Source organism: Hemiscyllium ocellatum, chromosome 1, assembly GCF_020745735.1.
Source record: "Hemiscyllium ocellatum isolate sHemOce1 chromosome 1, sHemOce1.pat.X.cur, whole genome shotgun sequence".
Taxonomy (NCBI): Eukaryota; Metazoa; Chordata; class Chondrichthyes; order Orectolobiformes; family Hemiscylliidae; genus Hemiscyllium; species Hemiscyllium ocellatum.
Window position 1 is genome coordinate 122,423,275 of NC_083401.1, and position 21,237 is coordinate 122,444,511.

At 42.9% G+C, this 21,237-nt stretch overlaps 1 protein-coding gene and 1 long non-coding RNA gene across 2 annotated transcripts in view; one reads left to right on the forward strand and one right to left on the reverse strand.

Moving 5' to 3' along the window:
• Positions 1-1,125: 1,125 nt before the first annotated feature.
• Positions 1,126-21,065, reverse strand: LOC132815978 (uncharacterized). The gene is made up of 3 exons (XR_009644728.1): positions 20,769-21,065; positions 18,892-18,959; positions 1,126-1,384 (listed from the first exon to the last, which is right to left on the reverse strand). It is a non-coding gene; the product is annotated as an uncharacterized LOC132815978 (long non-coding RNA).
• Positions 20,907-21,237, forward strand: part of LOC132815969 (transmembrane anterior posterior transformation protein 1-like) — a 109,867-nt gene continuing 109,536 nt past the window's right edge. Inside the window, exon 1 of the mRNA XM_060825356.1 lies at positions 20,907-21,060. Coding sequence (XP_060681339.1) covers positions 20,916-21,060 — 145 coding nt within the window. The 5' untranslated portion in view covers positions 20,907-20,915. The remainder of the gene's footprint in view (positions 21,061-21,237) is intronic.

Sequence of the window (21,237 nt, forward strand, 5' to 3'; positions counted from 1 at the left end):
AAGTCAAGGCCTGGCATGGATGACACCTGGATAGGGGCTTTGGTGGTCCAGTGTGTGGCAGCAGCTGAAGTCCTGGATTGGATAGTTAGCAGTCTGAGATTCCAGGAATGAACCCAGCATGGCAATAGAGGTTCCACCGACATCTGCAGTGATGACGGGAGCGAGATCAAGCCAGTGAAGGGGAAAGCATGCCAAAGTGGAGGAGATCGAGCCCGTGTAGCAAGTATGATCCCAGCTTGGTGAACCACAAAGACTGCAATGGTTGAACTTTTAGCTTTATTTTTTCATTTTTAGACTTAGTACTAAGAAGGACTGTAATGTTTAACGCATAATTTTTTTTAAAAATGCTATATTAAGATACCGTCACACAACAATGTCATCTGCTGTACTGGTACCTGTGAACTGCAGGAGTGGGTGGTAATGTATCCCAATGGCTGTTAAGGTAATTGCTAAACTTTAATGTAATTGAATACTTCCAAAAGATGCACTGGGGACTGTGTGGGATCTTTCAATCCTCGACATATAAATAGAAACATACATTTGCGAAGTCCTCGTCATCACACTAATTGAAGGATGTGATTACATTGGAGAGTGTGTATTGGAGATTTACCAGGATGTTGACTAAGATAGAGGGTCTTAGTTATAAGAGGAGACTGGATAGGCTGGGTTTGTTTTCCTTTGATTAAAGGAGGCTGAGGGGAATCTGAGTGAGGAATACAAATTATAAGAATGGACAGTGTAGATCTTTTCCACATGGCAGATATGCCTAAGACCAGAGTGCATAAAGTTTAAGTGGTTTAGAGGATATCGGAGATAATATTTTACCACCCAAAAGGTAGAAAAATGGAACATGCTGCCTGAGAGGGTGGTGGAGGCAGGTAATCAGGTAATCTTGCAACACTTAAGAAACATCTGAATTAGCAGTTAAATGTCAGTGCATAGTAGACTAGAATTAGAACTAGGTTTATTGTCACATGTAACCAAATAAAAAGTACTTTGAATAGTTTACAATGTCGCTTCTCACAGCGCCATCTTAGGTACAAAGTGCCTAGGTACAAATCTTAGATACAAATAGAGAAATGAAGAAGAAAAGGTTACATTACCTTACAGTGATTCATAGTATCAGTTACAAAATAAGAAATAAAGTTGAAAGGATAAACATTGCAGTCAGATTAAAAGATTACAGATAAACATTTCATTGCTGGAGATCAGCGCAAGGGGCGTCTACATGTGTCTGACCGGATTTGCAAGCCACTGACCACTCACATCGGTCCCCAGCCAACAACTGTCCTCACTCTGCTCTGGTCCTCAGGCGCTCAACTCTGCTCCATGCCTCCTGCCCACTCTGCTGCAGCCCTCAGCTGCCCCTAGGAAAGTTTTCTTTCTTTAAAAAAAAAATTAAATTATTAGAAAAAAGGGGGGGGGGGGGAAGGGAAAGAAAAGAAGCAGCAGACAGTTGTATGAGTCCTGAGCTGAGGAGCTTGGATGCTACTGGCTATGGACCAAGTGCAGGTAAATGATTGATGAGGGCAGAGCGATAGACGTTTTTCACATGGACTTTTGTAAAGCTTTTGATAATATTCCACAGGGTAAACTAATTAGTAAAGTTAGATCACAGGGGATTCAGGATGAGCTTGTCAATTAGATACAAAATTGGTATGACAGAGGGCTGTTTCTCAGACTGGAGGCCTGTAAGTAGCAGTGTTACACAGGGATTGTTACTGGGTCTACTTTTGTTTGTAATTTATATAAATGACGTGGATGAAAATATAGGAGGTATGGTTAGTAATTTTGATGATGACACCGAAATTGGTGGCACAGTGGGGAGTGAAGAAGGTTATTTAAGATTACAAAGAGATCTTGATCAATTGTGTCAATGGGCTGAAGAGTGTCGGGTGGATTTTAATTTAGATAAATGCAAGTTATTGCATTTTGGTAAAACAAGCAAGGGCAGGAATTACACATTAATGATAGGGCCCTGTGTAAAGTTGTAGAACAGATGGACCTAGGGGTTCAGGTGCATAAATCTTTGAAGTGTGCAACACAGGGAGACAGAATGGTTAAGAAGGCGTTTAGCATGCTTGCCTTCATTGCTCAGACGTTTGAGTACAGGAGTTGGGACATCATGTTGAGGATGTTGGGGAAGCCTCTTCTGGAGGACTGTGTCCACTTCTGGCTTCCCTGCTAAAGGAAGAATATTATTAAATTGGCGAGGGGTCAGAAAAGATTCACCAGGATGTTGCTGGGAATACAGGGTTTGATAGACTGGATAGGCTGGGACTTTTTCACTGGAACGTAAGTGGTTTAGGGATGATCTTACAGAAGTTTATAAAATCATTCGAGGCATAGGTAAGGTGAATAGCAAAGGTCTTTTCCCTAAGGTGGAGGAGTTCATATTTTTAAGATGCGAGGACAAAGATTTGAAAAGGACATGAGGGGCAACTTTTTTACACAGAGAGTGATTTTTGTGTGGAATGAACTTCCTGAGAAAGTAGTGGATGTGGATACAATTACAAGACATTTGGATAGATACATAAATAGGAAAGGTTTAGAGGGATACGGGCCAGGAACAGACAGGTGGAACTAGTATAGTTTGGGATTATGTCTAGCATAGACTGGTTGGATCGAAGGGTCTGTTCCATGTTTATGACTCTATGACTCTTTTTAAAAGACATTTGGATAGATACATGAATGGGAAAAATTTGGAGGGATAAAGGTCAAATGCAAGCAAGTGGGACTAGTTTAGTTTGGTGTGGACAAGTTGGACCAAAGGGTCTGTTTCAATGCTGTATGATTCCATGATAATAAACAGGATTACTGTAGGTTGGTGTTTGTTGATTGGCATAGACATGGTGGACCGTAAGTCCTGTTTTATGCTGTATGAATATGACTCTTTGAAATGTATCAAGGCTATTACTGATGCGATTTGTGATAGATCACACCATTTCATCTGCTTTCCCTGCAATGAGATCAGTGCTGTAACGTGGACAAGCTTTGCCAGCATAACTGACTTCCATCATGTGCAGGCTGCTATATAAAGTACTGTGTCACATTGAGAGTGCATATCACAATGCAGCTGACTTCAATGGCAAAAAATTCCATTCCATCAATGTAAAATTCATCTGTTATCACTGCTATCACATCTTCAAAGTCTGTGCCAAATACCCTGAGAGTCAGCATGATGACTATGTCCTAAATAACTACTATGTGCCTGCTTCATTTCAGGGACTGGCTGCCTTAAAGATGGTTCCTAGGAGCTGAGGGGGTATCATCTGCAACCAAGGCAGATGACTCAATTACATAACTCTGGACAGAGGCCAAGCATAGACAAATTCAGCCTATTCTCCAAAAGGGCCATCATGGAACAGGTGACAAACTCCTAGAGATGATGTTCTGATGCATGGATTGATTGGGTGGATAGACCTTGCAATCTAGATCAGACAGAGCGCATCATGTAATTCTTGCACGCTCTGATCTGCACAATAAGAGCAGGCAAAGTGGTGTTGTGGACACTGAAAAGCTGGGAGAGTCTTCTGAGGAGGAAAACGAGGATATTGAGTAGATAGAACATCGCTTTTGTCAGATTGAGTGCAACAAGCTAGATAAGACTTAATTTTAATTCTCACTTTCAATGGACGTGAATAAAAAAATCTAGCAGATCTTGGAAATTAGATAACCTACAGTCTGGAAACAGGCCCTTTGGCCCAACAAGTCCTCACTGACCCTCCAAATAGTAACCCATCCAGACCTATTCCCTTACATTAACCCTGAACACTTAGCACAGCCAATTCACCTGACCTGCACACGGGGAAAACGTGCAAACTCTACACAGACAGTTGCCCAAGGCAGGAATCGAACCCGGGTCCCTGGTGCTGTGAGGCAGCAGTGCTAACCACTGAGCCACCATGCCACCGTCCCTTGAAATCTGAAAGAAAAGCAGAAAGTGCTGGAGAAACTCAACAGGTCTGGTAGCATCTGTAAAGTAAAAAACAGAATTAACATTTCAAGTCCAGGGATGCTTCATCAAAACTGTTCTCTTCAGATGCTACCAGACCTGCTGAGTTTTTCCAGCACTTTCTGTTTTTGTTCCAATAGATATGAGTTGAGTGAAGTGATCATTTACTGATTATAAATTTGTTGTGTTTGAAAGGCAGGCAGACCCTGTTTGTTCCTAGAAGCAAACCCAGTTTTATTTATTGATGTTTCTTTGCTTTTGCTCTTTTTAATGAAAGCTAATGTTTTCAACTGTTTGAACAATTTCTGACATATTACGCTGTCACATTGAACAGCAGCAAAGATGTTATGCTGTGCTGCAAGTTGGAGAAAAAGAACACCTTTAGAAAGGATTCTAACATAGTGTGCGCTTAAGAACAGATAGCCATATAACTTGATTATTTAGCTGCAGTTACAATGACAGTTCATGTGATTTTGTAAACTAGCAATACTTTCATGAACATGGGCTTCTTCTTCCTATTAAGAGTTAATCGTGCCACCTATATGCCCTCAGAAGCTGTTTTTTATTTGTTTCATTCACACTACGTTTACTGTGAGGGGCTACTTGTAGATGGCTGTGATTGTTCTCATGAACTGTTGGGCTTTAAGTATGGAGTTGGGAACAGAAATCCTGAAAATACTGGCAGTGGCACTGGTAAATGCTGTAATGATAGTGTGAGAGCACCACAATAAAGGCGTGTTGCATACATAATGAAGTGAACAGCACAGATTTGTGTGAGGTAATTTGCAAGAGATTAGGGAGAGAAACCTACCAAGAAACTCCCAGAATTAACACTTAACTAATTCTTGGTAGAGTTCAGCCCATTTTGTTTGATTATTAAAATTATGCATAAATGTGAGGTTCGTTTCTCCAGTATGAGAAAGTGAGGACTGCTGATGCTGGAGATCTAAGTTGAGAGTGTGTGTTGCTTGGAAAGCACAGCAGGTCAGGCAGCATCCGAGGAGCAGGAGAATCGGTGTTTCTGGCATAAGCCCTTCATCAGGATTGAAGCTTGTGGGCAGGGGCTATGAGATAAATGAGAGCTGGGGTGGGGTTGGGCGGAAGGTAGCTGAGAAAGCGATAGGCGGGTGAAGATGAGGGAGAAGGTGATAGGTCAGAGAGGGTAGTGATAGACAGGTCAAGGGCGGTGCTGAGTTGGAGACTTGGGACTGGGATACTGTGGGGAAGGGGGGGGGGGGGCTGTGGGGAGAAGGGAAATGAGGAACCTGTGAAATCCGCATTTATCCTGTGTTAGTGCAGGATCCTGGGCCTCTTCCACCACCAAACTGTTACCAACTGACATTTGGAGGAAGAATGCCTCATATTCCACCCCCATCCCCAATTATCTCTCAGCCCCGGCCCACAAGCATTATTCCTGATGAAAGGCTTATGCCAGAAACGTTGATTCTCCTGCTCCTCGGGTGCTGCCTGGCCTGCTGTGCTTTCCCAGCATCACACTTGACTTTCATCTCTCAGTAGCAAACCTGGAACTGTTATTGTCCAAAGATTTTGTGTCTTTACAGAAGTGATTAGTGTACGTTTGATCCAAGTTATCCTCAAATGGTTTGTATTTACAAAACTCTGCAGAATGACTCCATTTTTACCTCATCTCCTTCAACTTCACAATTTTCTCAAATACCTGTGCTCCTCTAATTCTGGCAGTTTGTACATCCCCCATCATAATTGCTCCACTATTGGTCATTGGGTTTCAGTTAACGTCATCCCAAGCTTTGAGATTTCCTTTCAACTCCTTTCTACCTCACTTATCTCCTTTAAAATTCAGCTTAAAACACAAGTCTTTGATGAAGATTTTGGACATTTGACCTAATGACTCCTTATGTGGCTTAGTATCATAGTTTCTTTTAAAATGCTCCAGTGAAGTGCCTTGAAATGTTACATTACTTTAAAAGTGCATTTAAATTCAAAGTTTTGGATAAATAAAATTGAAATTGAAATTTATTTTAATCTCAAAAAACCCTATAACTCAGTTGCTTGCTTTCAATGATAAACATGCTGGGCATTAACATTTAGTTTTCTTTACCCCAGGAACAAATTCTGTTTATCTAAAAGCTAGACTTGAATTTGACTCTAATTTAAAGGCTCCTTTCTTTTGTTTGGCCCTGAAATTGCGAGACATGAACTTCTCCTTGAGTTGTTATTGCAATAGTCCATATAAGATTGATGGAATAGGCAGAATGTTTAGGAGGTATCGGGTTTTCTCCATGCTAACATTATTATTGTAATAGTAGATTGATCATGGTTTTCTATTAATCAGTTGGAAGTAAAAACATTACACTTTTTTTTAAAGAGGAAAGTATCTGAATTGTGAAAAGCAAAGCACCTAAAATTGATCAGAATGTACAAGTTGATTTTTTTTGGATTTGCAACTGTCCAGGATTGTTGATTATCACTTCAATCAACCCGTGCTTCCCTGGAGATCTCATTGTTTCCAACAATGCCTCACAATTGCAACTTGCAGGAAGATTCAGAAAAACTCAAGTGTTATGAGCATTGTAAAACAGCTTAAACTATTTCAATTTTTGAAAATATTGGTGAAATTATACACCAATCACCTAAATATAGGCTTATTAATAAATGATTTTCTATGAATGCAAGTGAAGTTCATCTAATAATGCTAGAAGCAAAGGATCTTGCCACATTAATTGTTTAATGGATGTGGCAAAACCATCAATTGAAGATGACCAGTTTATATCATTTTTAGTAATTTTTAGAAGGCGTTTAATATAACTCACTTTTCTTTATATTTAAGGACAATGAGAGGTATAGGATCACACTGTGAAAATTGTGGGAGGTCCACAAGCATTGCAGAGATAGAGCACTGTAAAGAGGGAGAGAGAGGATTGTGAAAACAATAATAGGTCCAAGGAAAAAACAGGAACAAACAGAGAGTGAGAGATAACTGTGAAAAGGAAAAATCCAGCATGAAAAGTGAATAAAAAGAACAATTCACTGTGAGAACATTGAGAGGCTCGTGAGCACAATAGGGAATAAAGTAGAGAGAAAGAGAGAGACTGTGATGACAATTCAACAAAAACAAAATCAAGACCGATATCATAGGACCAGGTTAATTGGTTGGTGAGCATAACAGGTTATCGCTCTAAATTTTCAGAGTGGATTAAAGTAGGCCTTGGACACTTTTGGGTTAAATCTTTGTCTCTGGATAGTTGAAAACTTGTGTATGACTATAGCTAGGTGTCAGGACCCCTTAGAAGTCCCAATACATTGAGTCCACAGGAATTACCTGGGAAGTTTGGATGATCTCTTTGTGAAAGTCTCTGAAACGGATTGAATCGAACATTTTGTACAGACCTCACCTGTTTTTCTGAATAGTAATGTGGGAAATATTGGATGGAAAAATCCTAGTGTAACTCCTGTGATGTTACACTAATAAAGCTCCCTGAATCCCATCCCACACACAGCCACCCCATTTCCTCCCCTCAACTTCTGGGCCAAGTCTGAACCCCCGTAACAATTCATGTGTTACAGTCCAATTCTAGGCACCACCCTTTCAGAGGATTGTGAAGGCATTGGAGAGAATACAGAAAGATTTTATAGAACCAGTTCTAAGGAATGAAAAACTTTAGTAATGGAACTAATTTGGTGCATTTAGAGGTGTACAAAGTCATGAGTGGGCTGGAATATTTCCAGTGACATAAGATTTAAGACCAAGAGGACACCAACTTAAGATGATTGACAAAAGAGACAGTGATTAAAGAAGGGAGAACTTTTTACTGCACTGGAATTTAGAACGTATTGCCTGAGAACGTAGTGGAGGAAGATTCTTTTGCAGTTTTCCAAAGAAAATGGATAAATATCTGAAAGATTTGCAAAATGGAAATAGCAAACAATTGGAACAGAATAGCTTCCTCCTATTCAATGCTATTGTTATTCTGAGTTTGTTGTTCTGTGATAACAGTATATTGGTGAAAAGAATTGGCATAAGAATAGTCACAATCCTTGCAAATACCAACAGCGTTGTTTGGAAAGCAGTTCTGGAATTTTATCTCAGTGACAGTGAAGGAACAGCAATATAATTCCAAGTCAGGGTGGCGTATGGCTTGAAGGGAAATTGTCAGCTGAAAGTACTGACCTTTTCCTTCTAGATGGTAGAGATCATGGATTTGGAAGGTGTACCTGAAGAAGTCTTTGTAAGTTGCTGTAAGGTATTTACACCTGGTGCATATTGAATCCACTGTGTACAATAAATGAATGAATGATTTTATTGTTGTGTATTTTACAGTGAAAAAGAACAGCAAAATTTAAATTAGATTAGAAAAATATAGTGAAAAACTTTTCCACTGTCACCACAAACCAGCACCATTTTGAATAGCTTTAAGAATAAGAAAAAAAAAGTGATATATATTAAAGAGACTCCATTAATCCTGAGCCAGCATATCATCAATGATGCCTGTGCTGCCATCCTTCCTTCACTGCCTTGCCACTGTCTACACCAGACCCAACCAACATTGAAATCACCACTCTTAGGTGCCATATTTCGCTGCTGAGCCAATACTCCTCCACCACCACGTCACTGCCACCTGCGCTGGACCCACCAATGTAAGAGTTGCATATGTCGCTACTGGTCCCACCTTGTCAATATTGCCGTGATGCCCTTTCACACTACTTTGCCACTGCCAGCGCTAGACCCAACCAACGGCGAAGTTACCAATCCTTGCACTATCTTTCACTGCTTTGGAATATTAGCCATGTTTACAACTTAAAGGAAAACTGGAACTGTGTAGGGTTTGTTTTGATTAACTGGATTTGACACTTTTGAGAGATCCAGCAACTATTCAGCAACAGATGTAGATAGGTTGTAGGTGCCGTTCTGTCATAGAGCTGAGGTGGGACTCAGACTTTCAAAAAGTCTCTCTCAATCTGTGCAAGTACAAAGAAGTAATACTCAAAGACTCTGCAAAAAAAAAGTTAACTAGGAGAAAGTGAGGACTGCAATTGTTGGAGATCAGAGTCGAAGAGTGTGGTGCTAGAAAAGCACAGCCAGTCAGGCAACATCTGAGGAACAGGAGGGTCAATGTTTCGAGCATAAGCTCTTCATCATGAATGGTGAAGAGCTTATACTCGAAATGTCGACTCTCCTGCTCCTCAGATGCTGCCTGACTGGCTGTGCTTTTCTACCACTACACTTCGAAAAAATATGTTAACTCAAGCCAAGAACTAGGGCTAACCGATTTTTGTGAAAACTAAAATTAATTTGGGAGAAAGTCATCTCATTTCCTCTATGTAGTTTATCCTCTGATTCATAGGCTTTGAGCCTTTTTGCCTACATTTCTCACCCACGGAAATCCTGCAAAACCCCTTTGTCGCATTTGTCCTATGTGTGAATTAATGTAAATTTGCATTAAAAAGGGATGCAGTTTACTATTTATTAGTAATATGATTGTGCCACATGTTACAGGATAAATTTGGTTTTGTTTTATTGCTCATTGATTAAATCTGGTGTGTGTAGAAGAGTGTGTGTGTGTGTGTGTAGGTGTGTCTGTAAGTGTGTGCATGTGTGTGTAAGTGTGTGTGTAGGAGTTTGTAGGAGTGTGTAGGAGCATGCGTGTAGGAGTGTGCATGTAGGAGTGTGTGCGTGTAGGAGTGTGAGTGGAAATGTGTGGGGGTGTATAGGAGCGTGTAAGTGCGTGTAGGAGTGTATGTGTAGAAATGTGTGTAGGAGTGCTTATAGGAATGTGTGTGTGGGTGTGTGTGTGTGTAGGAATGTGTGTCTGTAGGTGTGTGTGTAGGAGTGTGTGTAGATGTGTGCGTGTGCGTGTCTGTGTGTAGATGTGTGCATAGGAGTGTGTGCGCGTAGGAGTGTGTGTGCGTGCGTCGGAGTGCGTGCGTCGGAGTGCGTGTGTGTGTAGGTGTGTCTGCAAGTGTGTGCATGTGTCTGTGCGTGCGTGTGTGTGTAACTGTGTCTGTAGGAGTTTGTATGAGTGTGTAGGAGCGTGCGTGTAGGGGTGTGTGTGTGTAGGAGTGTACGTGTAGGAATGCGTATGTGTAGGAACGCGTGTAGGAGTGCGTACAGGAGTGTGTGTAGGAATGTGTGTGTGGGTGTGTGTATGTGTAGGAGTGTGTGTGTGGGTGTGTCTGTAGATGTGTGTGTAGGAGTGTGTGTGTGTGTGTGTGTGTGTGTGTGTAGGAGTGTGTGTGTATCTGTAGGAGTGTGTGCGTGTTTCTGTAGGTGTGTGTGTAGATGCGCCTGTAGGTGTTTGTTTGCCTGTAGGAGTGTGTGCATAGGAGTGTGTGCATGTGTCTGTAGGAGTTTGTAGGAGTGTGTAGGAGTGTGTAGGAGCGTGCACGTGTAGGAGCGTGCACGTGTAGGAGTGCGTGTGTAGGAGTGCGTGTGTAGGAGTGCGTGTGTAGGAGTGCGTGTGTAGGAGTGCGTGTGTAGGAGTGCGTGTGTAGGAGTGCGTGTGTAGGAGTGCGTGTGTAGGAGTGCGTGTGTAGGAGTGCGTGTGTAGGAGTGCGTGTGTAGGAGTGCGTGTCTGTAGATGTGAGTGTGTAGGTGTGTGTCTGTAGGAGCGTGCGTGTCGGAGCGTGCGTGTCGGAGCGTGCATGTGTCTGTAGGTGTGTGTGTGTGTGTAGGAGCGTGTGTGTGTGTGTAGGAATGTGTGTGTGGGTGTAGGAGTGTGTGTGTGGGTGTAGGAGTGTGTGTGTGTGTAGGAGTGTGTGTGTGTGTAGGAGTGTGTGTGTGTGTAGGAGTGTGTGTGTGTGTGTATGTGTGTGTGTAGGAGTGTGAGTGTGTGTGTGTAGGAGTGTGAGTGTGTGTGTGTAGGAGTGTGTGTGTAGGAGTGTGTGTGTAGGAGTGTGTGTGTAGGAATGTGTGTGTAGGAATGTGTGTGTAGGAATGTGTGTGTGCGTGTGTGTGTAGGTGTAGGAGTGTGTGTGTGTAGGAGTGTGTGTGTGTGTGTGTAGGAATGTGTGTGTGTGTAGGAGTGTGTGTGTCTGTAGGAATGTGTGCATGGGGGAGTGCGCGGGTGAGTGCGCGGGGGGGAGTGTGCGTGTGTAGGAGTGTGTGTGTGCGGGAATGTGTGTGTGGGTGTGTAGGAGTGTGTGTGGGTAGGAGAGCGTGCGTGTAGGAGCGTGCGTGTAGGAGCGTGCGTGTAGGAGCGTGCGTGGGTAGGTGTGTCTGTAGCTGTGAGTGTGTAGGGGTGTGCGTGTGTGGGGGTGTGCTTAGGAGTGTGTGTGTATAGGTGTGTGTGTAGGTGTGTGTGTGTGTGTAGGAGAGTGTGTGTGTAGGAGAGTGTGTGTGTAGGAGAGTGTGTGGGTAGGAGAGCGTGTGTGTAGGTGTGAGTGCGTGTAGGTGTGAGTGTGTGTAGGTGTGAGTGCGTGTAGGAGTGCGTGTGTAGGAGTGCGTGTGTAGGAGTGCGTGTGTAGGAGTGCGTGTGTAGGAGTGCGTGTGTAGGAGTGCGTGTGTAGGAGTGCGTGTGTAGGAGTGCGTGTGTGTAGAAAGTGTGTAGGAGTGTGCGTAGGAGTGTGTGTGTAGGTGTGTGTGTGTGTAGGTGTGTCTGTAGCTGTGTGTGTGTGTGTAGGTGTGTAGGTGTGGGGGTAGGAGAGCGTGTGTAGGAGCGTGTGTGTAGGAGCGCGTGTGTAGGAGCGCGTGTGTAGGAGCGTGCGTGTGTAGAAAGTGTGTGTAGGAGTGTGTGTGTGTAGGGGTGCGTGTGTGTAGGAGTGCGTGTGTGTAGCAAGTGCGTAGGAGTGTGCGTAGGAGTGCGTGTGCGTAGGAGTGTGCGTAGGAGTGTGTGTAGAAAGTGTGTAGGTGTGTGTGTGAAGGTGTGTGTGTGAAGGTGTGTGTGTGTGTAAGTGTGTGTGTGTGTGTGTAAGTGTGTGTGTGTATGCGTAGATGGGTCTGTAGGTGTGTGTGTGTGTGTGTGTGTGTGTGTGTGTGTGCGCATGCATAGGAGTGTGTGTACATGTCTGTGTAGGTTTGCCTGTAGGTGTGTCTGTGTGTATAGATGCGTGTGTAGGAGCGTGGGAGTGTGTGTGGGAGCATGTGTGTGCGTGTGTGCACATGAGAGAGTGTGTGTGAGAGAGAGAGAGAGAGAAACAGAGCAAGAGAGCGAGAGCGAGAGCGTGTGAGAGTGCGTGTGTGTGTATGTTTGAGCATGTGTGTGTGAGAATGTGTGTGAGAGTGTGTATGTGAGTGAGAGAGAGCGAGCGAGAGTCTGTGTGTGGGAGCGTGTGTGTGTGCGCGCGCGCGTATGGGAGCATGTGAGTGTGTGTGAGAGAGAGTGTGAGAGTATGTGTGAGTGAGAGAGTGAGCGAGAGCGAGACAGTGTGTGTGTGTGTGTGTGTGTGGGAGTGTGTGAACGTGTGTGAGCGTGTGTGTGTGTATGTTTGAGCGTGTGTGAGAGAGTGTGTGAGTACGAGAGAGAGAGAGAGAGCGCGCGAGAGTGTGTGTGGGAGCGTATGTGAGTGTGAGAGAGAGGGGGGGGAGAGTGTGTGTGTGTGAGAGTATGTGTGAGTGAGAGCGAGACAGCGTGTGTGTGTGTGTGTGTGTGTGTGTGTGTGTGTGTGTATGTGTGAGAATGTGAGAGAGCGAGCGCGAGTGTGTGTGTGTGGGAGCATGTGTGTGTGAGAGAGAGAGAGAGAGCGTGTGTGTGTGAGTGTGTGAGAGTGTGAGTGTGTATAAGTGTGTGTATGAGAGTGTGTGAGAGTGTGTGTGAGAGAGAGAGCGAGCAAGAGAGAGCGAGCGAGAGCGTGTGTGTGTGTGGGTGAGTGTGTGTGTGTGAGCGTGTGCGTGTGAGCATGTGTGTGTGTGATCGTGAGTGCGAGAGTGAGTGTGTGTGTGAAAGTGTGTGTGAGTGAGAGAAAGAGAGAGCGAGAGAGAGTGTGTGTGTGTGGGAGCGCGTGTGAGCGTGTGTGTGTGAGAGTGTGTGTGAGTGAGAGAGTGTGAGTGTGTGGGAGAGAGTGCGGGAGAGAGTGCGTGTGTGAGAGAGTGCGTGTGTGAGAGAGTGCGTGTGTGGGGGGGGTGGGAGTGTGTGTCTGTGTGTAGTGGAGTCACCTTTTGTGTGACATGAACCCAAGGTCCCGGTTGAGGCCATCCCCACGATACTGAACTTGGCAATCAGCCTCTATTCAGCCACTTTGCGTTGTTACCTGTCCCGAAGTCCGCCTTGGAGGACGGTCACCCACCGGTTCAAGGTCGAATGTCCTGGTCCGCTGAAGTGTTCGCCGACTGGGAGGGAATGGATGTCCATTCATCCATTGCCGTAGCCTCCGCTTGATCTTGCCAATGTACCATGCCTCAGGGCATCCTTGCCTGCAGTGTCTGAGATAGACAACGTTGGCTGAATTGCATGAGTACTTGCCACATACATTGGGAGGTGTCCCATGTGTAATGGTGTTATCCATGTCGACACTGACATGTCTTGCAGCATCCGCTGTGACAAGGTTGTATGGTGCTGTCATGAAAGCCGGGCAGTTTGCTACGAACAATGATCTGTTTGAGGTTTGGTGATTGGTTAAAAGCGAGAAGTGGAGGTGTGAGGATGGGCTTGGCGAGGTGCTCATCCTCATTGATAATGTGTTCCTGGGGAGTACTGGACAACGAAGGGTAGCCTGTCGGTTGTAGCTCATGTCTGTCCTCTGAGGCGGTCATTACGGTTTCTCACTGTGGCATGTCAGAACTGGCGGTCAATGAATTGAGCATGGTACCCCATTCTTATGAGGGTATTCTTGAGTACTTCCAGGTGCCCATCATGTTCCTCATCTGAACAGATCCTGTGTATGCTTTAGAGCTTGTCCATAAGGGATGGCTGTTTTAATATGTTTTGGGTGGAAGCTGGACAAGTGTAGCATCATGGGGTTATCTGTGGGTTTAGGGTAGAGTGAGGTGCTGAGGCATCCATCCTTGATGGAGATGCATGTGTCCAAGAATGAGAAAGTAGTCCATGGTAAGTTTGATTGTGGGATGAAACTTATTGATATCACTGTGTAGTTGTTTCAGTGACTTCTTGCCATGGGTCCAGAGGAAGAAAATGCCGTCAACGTACCTAGTGTATAGTGTTGGTTGGAGGTCCTGCGTAGGGAGTCTTGTTCAAACCTGTGCATGAAAATGTTGGCATATTGGAGTGTAAATTTGCTGTTCAGTGTGTCTGGATGAAGAACTGGTTGTCAAAAGTGAAAATGTTGTGGTCCAGGATGAAGTGGATGAGTTGTAGGGGGGTTCTCGGAGATCGGCAGTTGTTGATGTTGAGTACTGAGGCCGTTGCCGCGATGCTGTCATTGTAGGGGATGCTGGTGTAGAGTATTGTAACATCCATTGTGATGAGGAATGCTCCAGATTCAACTGGTCTGTGGGCGCTGAATTTCTGTAAGAAATCTGTAGTGTTGCCACAGAAGCTAGGGGTCCCCTGTACAATGGGTTTCAAGGTGCCTTCGATATCGCCAGAGGGGTTCTCACACAGGGTCCCATTGCCTGATAAGATGGGATGTCCTGGTGTGTTGGCTTTGTGTATCTTCAGAAGGCAGTAGAAGTCACCTATGCGAGAAGTATGTTGGATGAGAGCGCATAGGGAACTCTGAAGGATTGGATCCAAAGTCCTGATCAAAGTATTTAGTTCATGGGTGGGCTCTTTGGTTGGAGCAGCCGGTAGTTGCCTGTAATGTTCCTGATTGTTCAGTTGTCGGTACACTCCCTTGCAGTAATCTGTTCTATTCTGAATGACGATGGCTCCTCCTTTATCTGTTGGTTTGATGACAATATTGTGATTGTTTTTGAGAGCATGGATGGCATTGCATTGTGATTGGGTGATGTTCTGCAGTACCTTGTGGGTGCAGCTGATGAATCTGGCATTTATAGATTTCCTGATGGTTTGAACATACATGTCAAGCCCAGGGCAGCGGCCCTCCGGTGGGGTCCAAGTTTACTCTTTCTTTGGTCATTCCTCTACGAATCCCTATGATGACTATTCCGGTTCCTCAGTGGGCTCACTGGGATCACTGCTGGCACCTTGAAAGAATTCCCGGAGTCTCATTCATCTGATGAATTCCTCCATGTCTGCTGCAAGAACTATGGGGTCCATTTTGGTGGTGGGCAGAAATTGAGACCCCTGCTAAGAACTTAAATCTCTTCTGGTTGAAGGGTGTGGTCCGATAAATTGACAACCAACCTCCCTGCGGTGATAACGTTTTCCACTGTGGTGCCAGGATGGGTTTGGCTACTGCTGGTGGTGATGCCAAGTTTCTCCAGTTTCTTGTTCTTGGTGTGCATGTACATGGTGTAGTTTTGTTGCTTTGTCTGTTTGGCAATATCCTGTAACTGTACCACTGTATCCTGAGTGCAGGTTGAGAGTATGGACTCCATCTTAATTTCCAGGTTGTGACACCTGCTGTAGAGTTGGTGCATGAGATGATTGAGGAATCTGTGAAAGCTACGGTGGTAAGGTTTCTCTGCGTAGTCTGTGTTGTAAGTCAACTTGAGCGGGTTCGTGATTCGTAATCCTTTTGGGATCTTTCCTGCTTTCCTGCATTTCTGTAGAAACTTGATGTCTGTGTCGATATGTGCGATCTTCTTGGAGATCCTCTCCACTTTAAGCCGGCAGTTAGTGATGTCGATGGTAGTCATGATTTGGAGATGCCAGTGTTGGACTGGGCTGTACAGTGTTAAAAATCACAACAACAGTTTATAGTCCAACAAGTTTATTTGAAAGCACTAGCTTTCAGAGCACTGCGTCTTCATCAGGTGGCTATGGAGTATAAGATCGTAAAACAGATTTTATAGCAAAAGATTACAGTATGATGTAACTGAAATTATATATTGAAAAAGACCTGGATTGTTTGTTAAGTCTCTCATCTTTTCGATTGAGCATGTTGGTTTCAGTTTTCATATGTAAGTCTCAGAACATTTAGACTTACATATGAAAGAACTGAAACCAACATGCTCATTCTAAAAGATGAGAGACTTAACAAACAATCCAGGTCTTTTTCAAAATATAATTTCAATTACATCACACTGTAAACTTTTTGTCTTAGGATTATAAATTTTGTGTCTTAGGATCTTATACTCCACAAGCATCTGATGAAGGAGCAGTGCTCTGAAAGCTAGTGCTTTCAAATAAACCTGTTGGACTATAACCTGTTGTGTGATTTTTAACTATTCTATCTTAGGTAGTTGGCCCAGTCAGACATTAAGCATCTCAAGATTAACTTAATCATTTGTGATGAAATGGCTCATCGAATAGTGGGTCTTAATTTCTGCTGTGCTATTCCCAGCAGTATTGGGCCACTTGTAGATGGTGGACAGGCTCCAAGAAGATACCAGGTGGTGTCATAATGTCAGCACATTTCATCTTGTTATAAGTGTTGATCTGTGTTAAATAATGATGACTATTGCAAGGTCAGATATTCTAAACGGATCTGGATAATTTGAATGGCTGAGATGGCTTGTTAAAAATATGAATCACCTGTTGGTGTCTGTACAGAACTGCTATGGAATATTTTGAAAACAATAACATGAATATAGGATATTCTTGTTTTTAAATGGCTATTGCAGTGTTGTGGTGGTTTTAGAACATCATTGAAATTCACCAAAAGTATTAATACTAGTGTTGATTCAATAAATATGCTTTCATGAAATTCTATAGAAGAGCAGAAGCCAACACCAAACATATCTCAAACTGAGGGGACTGCATCTGGGTATCACATCACAGTACTGTTTGAAGCAACACCCATTGTGTAGATGATGAAAAAAAGAGAGACCAGCAAGCATCCTTAAACAATGCTGACACCTGTTTTCTGCCCCTTTATGCTAGGTAATTGATTGTGTATGGCACTGACCATCTCTCCCAAGTAATGGTTGGGTTTTGTATACATCATGTCATGACTTCCCATGTCAAAATGTCAAGAGTCAACATAAATTGGATTGAATCCTAGCAAAATGAGGCTCTGCCCCATTTAATGCCCATCACAAATACCAAAGTTTTCTTTTTAATTTATTAGTTGTAATTTCAAGGTCTAACCATTTAGTATAGTAAAGGATAGAGTATCCTCTCATATTTAAGGTAAAAAAAAGTGATTTTTTTTTGTTGAATTATTTTTATTGCTTAACGTGTTTCCACATATGTAAAATACTCTGGCCCTCAATTCCAATAATCAGCACGCTTTCAGTTTTGTTGCTTTCACAACTGTATAATTATAGCGTAATATTTTTGTGAAGGTGACTAATGTGTGTTATAATGAACAGAAGAATCATGTAAAGATAGGTTTCAGGAGTCACATAGAATTCCTATATTCAGTTTATTGTGTGTTGTTCATTTGCTTTGGCTAGAAAGCCAGACAAGCCCTGAATTCAGCACCAACTACAATGAGAAACATTTACAACTTGACCAAACCTTGGACAACACAAACCCTGAAATTCTGAAACAGCCATACCAGAACCAAAATATTAACTCCTTTTCTCTTTCTACAGATGTTGCTTGACCTAAGTTTCTTCAGCATCTCTGTGTTTGTTTCAGATTTTCAGTATCTGCAGTAATTTGCCTTTCTTGGATAACACAATATGTCATGGAGTCATAGAGATGTAGAGCATGGAAACAGACCCTGTAGTCCAACCTGTCCATGCTGACCAAATATTCCAACCCAATCTAGTCCCACCTGCCAGCACCTGGCCCATATCCCTCCAAACCCTTCTTATTTATATACCCATCCAGATGCCTTTTAAATGTTGCAATTGTACTAGCCTCCACTACTTCCTCTGGAAGTTTATTCCATACACATACCACCCTCTGAGGAAAAAAAGTTGCCACTTAGGTCTCTTTTATATCTTTCCTTTCTCACCCTAAACCTATACCCTCTAGTTCTGGACTCACCCACTCCAGGGAAAAAACTTTTGTCTATTTATCCTATTCATGCCCCTCATGATTTTATAAACCTCTATAAGGTCACCGCTCAGTCTCCAATGCTCCAGGGAAAGCACTGAAGCCTACTCAACCTCTCCCTCTAGTTCAAATCCTCCAACCCTGGCAACATCCTTGTAAATCTTTTCTGAACCTTTGCAAGTTTCACAACATCTTTCCGATAGGAAGCCTAAAGTTGTGAGAATTCAAATATTCTGAGGAAACAAGACAATGGAAGGACCTACAACTGGATTTGCTTTGTGCAAGTTCCCTTAAATTTTCATTTGTATAAAAGTGGCTGATGCACCTTTTCAAAATAAAACACTAAGAAGAAGTATGAAAGATAGCATCTGTGAGACAGTTCACAAAAGGTGAGGGGAAGAAAGAGAAAACCATTACAAGGTTCTAGGATATTATCTAGTTTGAGAAAATAGGAATATGAAAAACATTTTGAAAATTGAGACTATTTTTCTTTTGTTACAAAACTGCAGGCTGTGTGGCAATATAATGTTTTAAATTATAGAATAAAACAAATCACATAGAGGCAGACAATTTCCATTAGGTTAGGGGGCCATAGATGCAAGACTAAATTAAAAGGAGATATGGGGAAACTTCTTTAGAATTATGAATTAAGTGTTGGAACTTATTTTCATGGTAGTGATCATGGCAGAAACTATAGCAATATTCAAGACTTGTGTGGATCAGTGCATGAATGAAAAGGAGTTGGAGAGATTTGAGACCTTATTAGGTAAATGTGATGGGAACTATTTGCTTGAAAGATAGATGAAAAAAGATAAGGGCTGATTGGGTTAGATGTTCAAGTATTACAACTTCTAAGTAAGGGGTCAAGGATCATTTAGTTGAAATTGTAACTATTCATTCTGCACAATCATACTGCTAATAGCAACAGTTTAATTTGTGTTCACAGCTGGATAGCAAACTATATCAACAAACTTTATGAGCCAGTTATTAAACATTATTTTGTCCATTAGGTGCTATTTAAATTTGAATTATTTTAGGTAGAAAACTTACCTTATTGGAGTATTTACTTCAGAAATAAAAACAGAAATTGCTGAAACACTCTGCAGGTCTGGCAGCATCTATGGACAGAAGACAAGAGAGTCACTGGACCCAAAATGTTAACTCTACTTCTCTCCACAGATGTTGACAGACCTGCTCCTACTTAAGGGCCTCATTGGTGACAGAATGGACCTTCCTGCCACAAGCTTAATGAAGTCAGAGGTGAAAAAGTCCCTACCTTCCACATAAGAGTACAAGATACTACCATTAATTTTAAGAGGCCTCTTCGGAAGATATGAGTTAGAGAAACAAAGCACTGTAGGGTTGGACTCTGGAGCTTCAGGCATAGGCATGTGAAGTTAAGGTGAACAAATTAGAATAAGGAAATACGGAAGTGATTAGAATTAGATGAGCATGCATAAGCCAGAGGATTACAGAGCTTGAAGAGTTTACAAATATTGGTGGTGGTGGTGGGGGCATGGTGGAGAAGAGTCAAGACAATGGATAGATTTAAAAAAAGGATGAGAATTTTACAATCAACATATTACTTCACTGGGAGCCACACACATGGTACGTGGACAGGACTGGTCGCTGAACTGAGTGCAGGGAACCCTCATTCACTTTCAATTGGCTTTGTTTCAAAAATGTTCTGTGCCTTCAGTGTAACGATTCTGATTACACATCTTGGGTTTTTTGATATTTTGCTACAGTAAGTATTGAGCAAACATATTGGAAGATCTCATAGGATGGCTCCTAGGCCTTGGGTACCTGGTCCTCCTTGGAGAGGATGCACCGTGTCTGTTAGTGCACTCCAAGCCTTCTGAGTCCGTAGACAGAACTGGAGTGCATCATAATCCTTGAGAATGCCAAGTAAAGTTTACTTGAAAGGCTTCAATTTTTTTTCAAGTAAATGAATGGTGTCTCTTTAGATTGGGGCATTTATTTATTCACATTTTTGTCCACTAACATCTGATTAAATCAAATGTTATAAATGTGGATTTTTTTATTCATCGCATGAATAAATAAGAATAAATAAATAAACCAATGATTATCTCCAACAGTTACATGTAGTCTTGGGTAGGATTGTGTGAAGAGAACATAGCTGCTTTGGCTAGAGTTCGAATGCAGGCTAATGATTGAAAATACGATTGGGTAGCAGCATGCAGGTGGGACTCGTTTAGTTTGGGATTATGTTCGGCATGGAATCTCGTTGGATCGAAGGGTTTGTTTACAAGCTGTTAGACTGTACGAGAAACAAATATTCAAAAAAAAACCCAAAAACTCTGGATACTGGAAATCAGAAACAAGAACAGAAATAGTTCAAAACTCAGCAGGTCTGTTAACATCTGTGGAGAGAAGCAGAGTTCACATTTCGGGTCCAGTGACTCTCTTCTGTCCGTAGATGCTGCCAGACCTGCAGAGTTTTTCAGCAATTTCTGTTTTTGTTTTTGAAGTAAATACTCCAGTAAGGTAAGTTTCCTACCTAAAATAAATTAAATTTAAATATCAATGATCGATTTTGAATTGATAATACGTTTCTCTGCGGTGCCTGCAGTGGAGAAACTTCCATTCGACTCACTTACGTGTAAAGACAAAAATCACATTAACAGCAGGTTATTGTTTAACAACTACTTGACGAAGGAACAGCGCTCCGAAAGCTTATACTTTCAAATAAACCTGTTGGGCTATGACTTGGTGTTGTGTGATTTTCAACTTTGTCCACCCCAATTCAACACCGCTTCTCCACATCATTACGTATAAAATCACTCACACACAACTATTAAATAGAAAGGGAATTTCAGGAGGAAAATGACCTAACCATTTGAATGGATCCTTTTTAATGATCAACCACTGTAGTTAAGGATAAGGAGTACATAACCCTAACAAACCTGATCATCTCTGCTCCTGCATCTTCCTTTCCTGGGATTCAGTTTCATGGGGCGGGGCCAGAATGTCCGCACATGCGCGCTCGCCCCTGCTCCAGACAGTCACATGACGGCGGTGTTTGTGTTTTTGTCTCCTCCTCCCGTCAGAAGATGGCGGCGGTGCCGGAAAGTGGAGATAACCGTGAATGTGATGGACGGGGTTTTGATCGCGGCGTCCATTTAGCTGAGACACTGGGCTTTTATGAAGCGAAGGAAGAACTCAAGAAGGACGCGGGGCAAAAACAGAACCTATCGGGTGAGTGTAGTGGAGCCGAGCCAAGCCTGATCCCGGCGGAGTGGTTCTGGGTAGCGGCTTGTTGTTTGGGCTGTTCGGAATCACGGGCCTTGTGAGTGGGGAAGGGAAGCGCTGCTAAGAGCTGGACAAAGGGACAGGACGGAGCGGGTCGAACCACCGAAGACCGTCCGGGGCGAA